The sequence below is a fragment of the Pseudorasbora parva genome, chromosome 3, assembly GCF_024679245.1.
Source record: "Pseudorasbora parva isolate DD20220531a chromosome 3, ASM2467924v1, whole genome shotgun sequence".
NCBI classification, from domain to species: domain Eukaryota; kingdom Metazoa; phylum Chordata; class Actinopteri; order Cypriniformes; family Gobionidae; genus Pseudorasbora; species Pseudorasbora parva.
Window position 1 is genome coordinate 46,812,160 of NC_090174.1, and position 8,860 is coordinate 46,821,019.

At 36.6% G+C, this 8,860-nt stretch overlaps 1 protein-coding gene across 3 annotated transcripts in view; it reads right to left on the reverse strand.

Moving 5' to 3' along the window:
- Window positions 1-8,860, reverse strand: part of gab3 (GRB2 associated binding protein 3) — a 40,446-nt gene extending 31,586 nt beyond the window's left edge. For all 3 annotated transcript variants that reach the window (XM_067439225.1, XM_067439224.1, XM_067439226.1), the window contains exon 1: window positions 8,660-8,860. In XM_067439225.1, the coding sequence (XP_067295326.1) occupies window positions 8,660-8,731 (72 nt within the window). In that variant the 5' untranslated portion in view covers window positions 8,732-8,860. The remainder of the gene's footprint in view (window positions 1-8,659) is intronic.

Below are 8,860 nucleotides of genomic sequence, written 5' to 3' on the forward strand. Positions count from 1 at the left end.
TCTCCATCTTCGTTGTCTACTTAAAATATTCAGACATGCAATAAATAAAGCTGACAAAGGAGGACAAAGGGTTCAGATTATCCTGAATCCCAAGCAATATCTCAGTAATCAGGCATTTGATTGAAAAAGATTGAAAAGATTGATCAACACCACTGCTGTACTGTCAAATAAAAACTCAATATGAAAACAATGCCTCGTTTTTAAACCGACTATGGAAAATTAACGAGCACAGACCAATAGACACTGATTAAAATGTGCTTATCTTTAACAATTCTTTCATATTGAGTCACCAATGTGCGTGTGTATCTCACTAAACCACATACATTATCCTTCCCGTTCATCTGAACAGTTTTCTACAGAATTTGTCATCGAGACCACACATTGTCCTGCGCATGCGCGGAGTAGCACGGTCAGAGCATGGCCTTGATTTACCTCTGTCTCAAACAAAGACCTTCTCTCTATTCTTTCTTTTGGAATGGTTATATTTTCTTCCCTTTATGCATGCCTGTTTTAGTCAAAGAGAGGAACTAGAGCTACGTTTTCCCAGAACCCTTCACAAAAGGGAAGTCTGAAACTGGCCCAAACATTTGTCTCCAAAAAGCAAACACCAACAAAACTCACCGTTTTGTGTATGTACATTAAAAAGAAGCAAAATGAGTTTGTATGAGTTTGTTTACATGTGTTTGGACTGGAGCATGTTTTTGAGGTTTGGTCTGTGTAGTTCCTCTTAGATTGAGATGTTGTGCAAATGTCAATCTAAACTAATGTTTAACAATGTGTTTTGTTTCCTCCCTAAGGGCAACAACTAAAAGTAAACACCCACAGATCTTTTTCCATAATGCATTGCACAAACAAGTGATAGTAGCCTTGATAAAGTCTTTGCATTTATTTATAGACTAATACATAAAAGTAACACATTCAGTGACTCTTTTTACAGATTACATTGTTATACCAGTAGTTGGTGACCTAGGCTGTATCTGAAATCACCCTCATACCCTCATTCACTATTCCCTACATTACTCCACTAATATAGCCCATTTGAAGGGGTGAATGAAAACGAGTGATTGAATTCGGACGCCAAGTGCGCCGGAAGGGCCACCGCCTTTGCAAATGGGTGCATCTGAAAACAGCAAAATAGAGCGAGCTTGGGTGAGAACTAGACAAATATTGAATTAATACAGTAGTAATTTCTCACTTGAAATGGAATCAGAAGTGGAAAACATATGTACATTTAACACAAACTGCCATCAACCTCAACTTTCAGATGTCATCTTTCTTTTTCTGGTTCAACTGTTACGGAATGGAACGCACAGGATTGTGGGATATCAAAGGCAGCAAAGGATACATCTATGCTGCCTTCAAAACTCGAACAGATGACGGTATTTCAGGAGGCAGGAAGTGAAGCTAACATTGGATTCGGACCTGGATGCCTTCCTACTTTCGAAGCATTTTATTCGTTTTCTGATGCAGCCATAGTTTGTGCTTGCTGTTTTACTCTTTCCCCGCCATTCACAGAAATCACAGAAATTGAATTGATAGATATTCAGAGAACTGTTTGACTGTACTGTCTATATTTGTCTTGTTTTTCTGTTGCTGCTGTAACACCCTAATTTCCCCTCTGTGATCAATAAAGGAAGTCTAAAATAAATAAAAAAACTGTGAAATTTTTTTAAAAAAATGCTGGCGGTGACAGGCGACTTTTTTTTCTTAAACGCTAGCGGGGAAAATAGTTAATAATAATTTGTATAAAATAGTATACTGCCAGCCTCATTAGTAAGATGAAAAGATTTATCTTGAACTCTGTCATGGAAACTTAAACAATTCAATAATCAATTAAAAGGGAATTTATTCCAGTTAGGCCATCCTTAAAAATATTCTTGTTTGCCGTAACCCGACCGACCCTGTCAATTTAGGGCCGACTCAATTTTTTATTTTTTTTCCCTTTTAGTCCGACCGACTTGCCGGTTGTAAATTGGTTTTAAGACCGACCAATTTCTTTTTTTTACTTTTCAAACAACTAATACAACAGTAATAAAATAATATGAATTATATTTAAGAGTATTATAAATGTATAAATTGCCTGGGCCATACAAACGAAGGCTACGTTCTTTCGTTTATAGAAAAACCCGTGACGTCATCTATGTTTACACTATGGTTAACGGATGTCACACTATGGCCTGCACGTGCGTTCGTTTCGGCTCGGCTCATACTCTCATTCACTGTGATGTTAGACTGTTAAAGCCCTGTCGGAGATTTCGCCGCATTGTGTGACAGGAGTCAGGACCATGGACACGTTACACACACCAGGCAAGTGCACTGCAGAGGGGAGGGCTTTAAGCCCCTTCCCTTTTGGAAAATGAATCAAAAGTGTCCCTCTCAACATTTATCATTACTATATTGTGGCGAATAAAACAACGTTTTATTATAACAACGTGTACAAAACAGTAACAAATGGCGGAAAAGCCGTTTATCTTGTCTCTGTCAGTCTGAAATATCGTTGTCATAACGCGTTGCTATGGGTAGCGTGTGTTCTGCTCGACCCCAGCGCGTGGTGGGAGCGGAGGCACTGGTTGTAACTTGAAAAATAATGCTTTATGTATGGTTCTGTCGATGGATACACGTGCACTACAACAGCGATAATAAAAGAAAACATGGGCAAAACGGTCTATCTTTGTAAACTGTGTTCAATGCATGCGAGTGCTGCCGTATGACCAGTCATTTTCGCCATCATCACTCGGTATATTCGCCAGAAGACGCGAATGAGAACTCTGCAGTGAGAGAAGATCTGTCTCTGCGCAGCGCGTGCACGTCTCACAGCGCGCAAATATTGAGTTCTTTCAAGTCTTGCGTTTGAACGGATAAACTCACACAAAAAGTATGTCAACATGTCGATCTTGATGAATATCCATCAGACAGTCTATATCCCTTAAGAGAACTTTATACAGTTGAGAAAGACGATGCATATCTCTGTATTAGGTCTTAAAGGGGCAGTAGCCTTTACTGCTGTCTGTCAAACAAAAGATAAGGACTCACTCACTGCTCTTGATTGAATAGCTGGCTATAGCTACTTAATTAATTGAATTCATAAAAACAACTTTTTGCTTTTTAATATTCAAATGCACTAGTCTATATCACCAGATGCGTTGGTCTGGCAAGAAGTGCAAGCCACTTCAGAGACACAGATAGTTGCGTGTTCTGGGTTAACACAATCGAGCGTAAAAATAAGAAACATATCACGGGAAAATACTAAAACGAGAAGACAGCGGGAAAAGAGCTAAAATACGTGAGAAACCCGGAAAAAAAGGGAGGGTTGACAGCTTTGAGTCAATGACAGCTAGCTGGTGGTTGGACCCTTTTCTTAAAGAATGCACCTGAAATTTATGCAATAAACATGTTTTTGACAAATATTTCAATTTGTTTGTGGTCTATATAGCCTGCAATTAGCCTACACGCCCGAAGGCACGGCTTGAAGACCCAGTCAGTGATGTCACGATATGCCAATTTGTTTAAATTCATACCTACGTAATCACCATCACCAAAAATTAACTTTTTTTTTTGTATTAAAATTTGAAAAAAAAAAAAAATAGACCTACCTACCGACCCTTTTTTTTAAAAAATGTACTGTTACTGCAAACCAAAATATTTTTAAGGATGGCCTTAGATATTACACTGTAGCCACATTTGACCAGCGGTTTGGAAAATGGATGGATGGATTCTGCAGCTACAGCATAATTTTCTGGCATGACGTGGGACTTAATTCGGTGTATGACTTTTACAATGTATTATGGGTATTGAATGAATGCACTCGATAATGTCCACTATGGTTTCCGACACCCCTCCCAATGGCTGTCCCTCTCAAATAGTGCCCTGCTCAAGGGTATAGGATGATTATGGACACAGCCTAAGTGATCTTCATGCGTGAATCATCAAATTAATTTACAAGGAAATGTCTGTCATTAATTACTCATCCTGTTGTTCCAAACCCATATGACTTTCCTTATTCTTTAGAACACAAATGCAGATCTTTTTGATGCAATCAGACAGCTTTTTGTCCCTCCATAGACAGCTACGCAATTGCCACTTTGACACTGCAAAAAATTCAGAGAGAGATTGTAAAACTAATCCATATGAATTCAGTACTACAGGACACATTTTCTGGAGAGACACAGTCGCTTTATATGATGAACAGATTGAATTTAGGCTTTTATTCACGTATAAACAATCATCATCTCACACAACAGTTGTGGCAAACGTAAGCTTAAGCATGTTCATGTATGTGTGAGAACCAATGCGGTTAATTCTTGTGTGTTACGCAGCACGTTTAAGCTTCTGTTTTTTCTGAGACTTCAGAAAATTTGGACTAATCACTCAATTCATATTAATTTGTTTTACGATCTCTTTATGAACTTTTTGAAGCGTCAAAGTGGTAGTTGCTTAGCTATCAACGGAGAGTACAGAAAATGTTTAGATGTCATCAAAAAGATATTCATTTGCATTCCAAAGATGATTGAAAGTCTAACAGGTTTGGAACATCATGAGGATTAGTAATTATTTAATGATAGAATTTTCATTTTTGCGTGACCTAACCCGTTAAGAATGCATATTGAGAAACGGACAGTATTTGTCTATAGAATAAACAGTAAGAGTAGTACTCAATAAATCACTCACTTGATTGAACAATTTGGCGTTTTAAAAACACAATTAATTCAGGAAGGAAACACCATCTGCTGTGTATTGCATGGAGAAACTCAGCAGTTGTTTTTTTCTGCTGATTTGTTGGGAACTATTTACATTGACGTAGCAAATTAACTGGACAAAGTTACTGGGAATATTGTGACTAATATGTAAGATATTAATATTAACTTCATATTTATTGAAAAGTGATCTAAAAGCATATCATGAGCAATCATGCAGTGCATATATATATATATTTCATATATATATATGAAAGTAGGCTATATACTTATTAACTACTATATACGTCATAATTGTATAGTAGTTTAACAGTTTGAAGGTGAAATGTTATTTCTTAGTTTTCTAAAGGTGATTATTATTTCTCAATTAATGTGTATAAAGTTGTGTATGAACTAGTGGAAGTGTCCTGCACATTGCAGAATGATATACTTTTCAAATCTATTTTTAACTTTTTTTTCTACTTGTCATGCAATCTGAATTGTATTCATTGAGAGATGACCTGGAATATTTGTAAAATAAAATGTGAAAAAAGGACATTTAAGCTCACAACATCTGATTAAAGTGGAGAAACATAAATAGAAATAGAAACCAGTCACAGCAACTTAAAGTTTATATATATATATATATATATATATATATATATATATATATATATATATATATATATATATATATATATATATATATATATGTTAACCTAAAATCTTGAAAAAAGTTCACAGACATATTATTTGTTGACTAACAAGATGGTTTGTTATAATATATGTGCATGTTCTTCTCAAATTTACAGAAAAAGCTGTAAAGAACAACAAAAGAAGAATGAAAGTGAGAAGGTAGGAAAAGGCCAGAAAGAAAGATCACACTGATAACATACACACAACAAACATTGATGAAACCACAAAACCAAAGAAAGAGAGAGAGAGAGAGAGCGAGAGAGAGAGAGAGAAAAAAAGAAAGAAAGAGTGAGTGAGCGAGCGAGTGCGTTTGTTTGCTCTTCATGCAGTGCCTTGAACTATTTACTATGACACACACATAAGCACAAGACAGACTAAAGGCACACTTGTTTACACATGTGCACTCACTATTTGTCAGCCACCCGGTTACACCTCCTAATAGCAGTCAAGCCACTTTTGCTTGTGTGGCCTCTAACAGAACAGCTCATTTCTGAATGCACGGTCACTCTCAACTGCCTGGCACCCTGCACTTCCCATGTTTTGCAACACACCCAAATTTCACAGAAACAGAACGAAAGAGAGCGTGTTTTTTGGTGTCAGCCTGACACTTTGAACACTCGTCTTATGACTGGAGGTCCTCCCTGCCCTTCCTCTTCCCAACCAAACAACTGAGACCTTCACTTTCATGCAGAGGATCTTGAGAGTATCTAATCAAGTTGTAATTAGACTAAACAACGTACTCCTGATTATAAATGAACTTTTTAATATCATTGCGCACCTGCTTTTGGAAGGCGTGTTTTATAATTGTGAAATATGAACTCACTATTATATTTAGCCAAACTAGCAACAAGGGAAGCTTAAAAGATTAATAAATGGGCAGTTGAAATGACATGTCAAAGAGCGACAGCACTGCACTCATGTTTATCTTTTTATCTAAAGCTACTGTTCTAAAATAACTACTGTACATATAGACTTGGAATATAAGTATTTAAAATATTTAAAATGTCATACCACAGGAACATTTAAAGGGATAGTGCACCCAAAAACATAATGAAAATTCTGTCATCATTTACTCACCCTTAAGTTGTTCCAAACCTGTAAGAGTTTCTTTATTCTGCTGAACACAAAAGAAGATATTTTGAAGAATGTTTGTAACCAAGCAGAGAGCACAACCATTGACTCTAATTGTATTTTTTCTCTACTATGGTAGTCAATGGTTGCTCTATTCTCTTGGTTACAAACATTCTTTCAAATATCTTCTTTTGTGTTCAGCAGAACAAAGAAACTCTTACAGGTTTGGAACAACATGAGGGTGAGTAAATGGTGACAGAATTTTTATTTATAAAATAAGTGAAAAAAGGTGAACAACTTAAAGGAAACGGTGACCAGTCACAGCACCTAAACAACTGAAAATTCATGTTTTTTTGCACAACTATACAACACTGTGATCTGTCTGAATGATTAAATACATAAACATATAATTTAAGGTCAGTTCATGACAAGTACAATAACTTTAAAAGGGTGACCATATTTTGATTGCCGAAAACCAGGACACTCAGGACACACACAAAAACTGAGATACACAAATGATACTCAAAGTTTCCTCAAAGATGCCTTATTAATTTAAATACATTTAAAGTATGCCCCCTCTGTATGGATAGAAAATTGTGAATTACAAAATACTGTCTATAAACTAAATGTCTATATCCTGGGAAAATAGGACGTTAGGTCACCCTAAACAATATAGCTATAAAGTTTTAATAACTGTTCTTATTATATGAGAATAGGGAAGTATACACCACAGCTAAGGCTAGCTCACACATTATAACAATAACTAGTGTCTGCACCAAAGGATGACAATGTTCTGTTTATTAAAAGTGTGCTCAGCAGCTATGTCATCTGTTGCTTTAAATGCTAATGTGGATTCTGATGTTTTTATCATTCATCAGTTGCACACACAAAAAAAAAAAAACATTTTGAAAGTGATTCCAAAGAGATATCATTCCCTTGTGTTGTTATTGTTATCCCTGTGGTGTGGACTTTCCTGTTCTCATAGAACTTGAATGCTTATTAAAACTTTATAGTTATAGTTTTTGGAATGAATAGGGCTTAACAACAACACAGAGGAATAAAATCACTGGAATCGCATTCAGAATGCATCCGAAATTAAAGAGCTTTAAGATTTAATAGAACATAGGAACAACACTTATAATAAAACACTATTGTCATTTGTGTGGATGCTAAGCTACTCATTGTTATAGGTATCATTACCATGACATACCGCTCATCCCTATTTACAACAAAACTTAGGTCAACAAATTACATAGCACCTTTTTACACAGTAAAACGAGAACAGTTGGGCTGTTTCAGTTTTAAACTGTTCCAGTTTTACTTTAACAGTTCCTGTTTTACTAGTATATTAGATTCTGGGGCAAGCAAAACATTAACACAACAACACAATTAAAGGCTCAAAAAAGTAGCATTTTCTGAGACACAGTAGCTTCTATAGTCTGACAGATGGAACACAGTGAAACACCTGACATTTAAGCACAGTAAACACATAAACAGATTGCAAAATACACACTAATAAGAAATGAGGAAGGAAGATTAAACACTGGAAGAGCACATGGCAACAAAGTGTGCACTTTGTATTTCTGCAATAGACAAATAACAAAGTGACTGCAGTTACATGACAAAGCATAATGAACTGTCACTTATAATTAACTGCAATGACAAATCCTATAAAAGGAATGTATGATTTGAGATGCATTCAGTGACAGTGTAACATATGGAAGTGGTTGCACAGGTAAACTGCTTTGTCACTAAGCACAGCACTGAATTTCACACAGGCAAGAATGCAAAGCAGCACAGCCACGTGCAAGAAGGCACACAAATGCTGCACAAACACAGCTGAGAAATAATTAGCATGTGTAAAGCATCACATAACAACAATCAAAAGTCCATAGGCAACAGAAATTAAAATGCAGCCAAGCAGAACCTTCGGCACAGAGCAGTTAAATAGTAAAACACTGACAGTGATGGAAAGCAGCAGGGAGAGCTCAAGTGTAAGCAATACTGTTACAAGGCAAGCCATGCACTTAGTTGAGAACATAGTATGTCTTAAAATGCAATTCAAATCAAACCATGCAGCACATAGAAGCACAGCAAAGAGATCATGTGTTATAAAAACACAGAGAACATGAACTGACAGTGGATCATTATACTGCAGTACGTGCTTCTAATGCTCAATACATCACACTCACGCTCAGACACACAGGACTTTTACTCACAAATCTCTTTAGCTTCTTCTCCGGAGGGGATTTTATGAGCCATCCTGTGCACACCACATCATCTGCGCTCATAGCTGCTGCGTCTGTGTGCGTGTGTGTGTCCGTTGCTGATTGCAGACTGAGAGGAAAGCAGTGAGAATCCTGTGTTCAACCCCCCCGAACACAGAGAGGAGGAACTCACAGCATCGACCAGGGACAGAG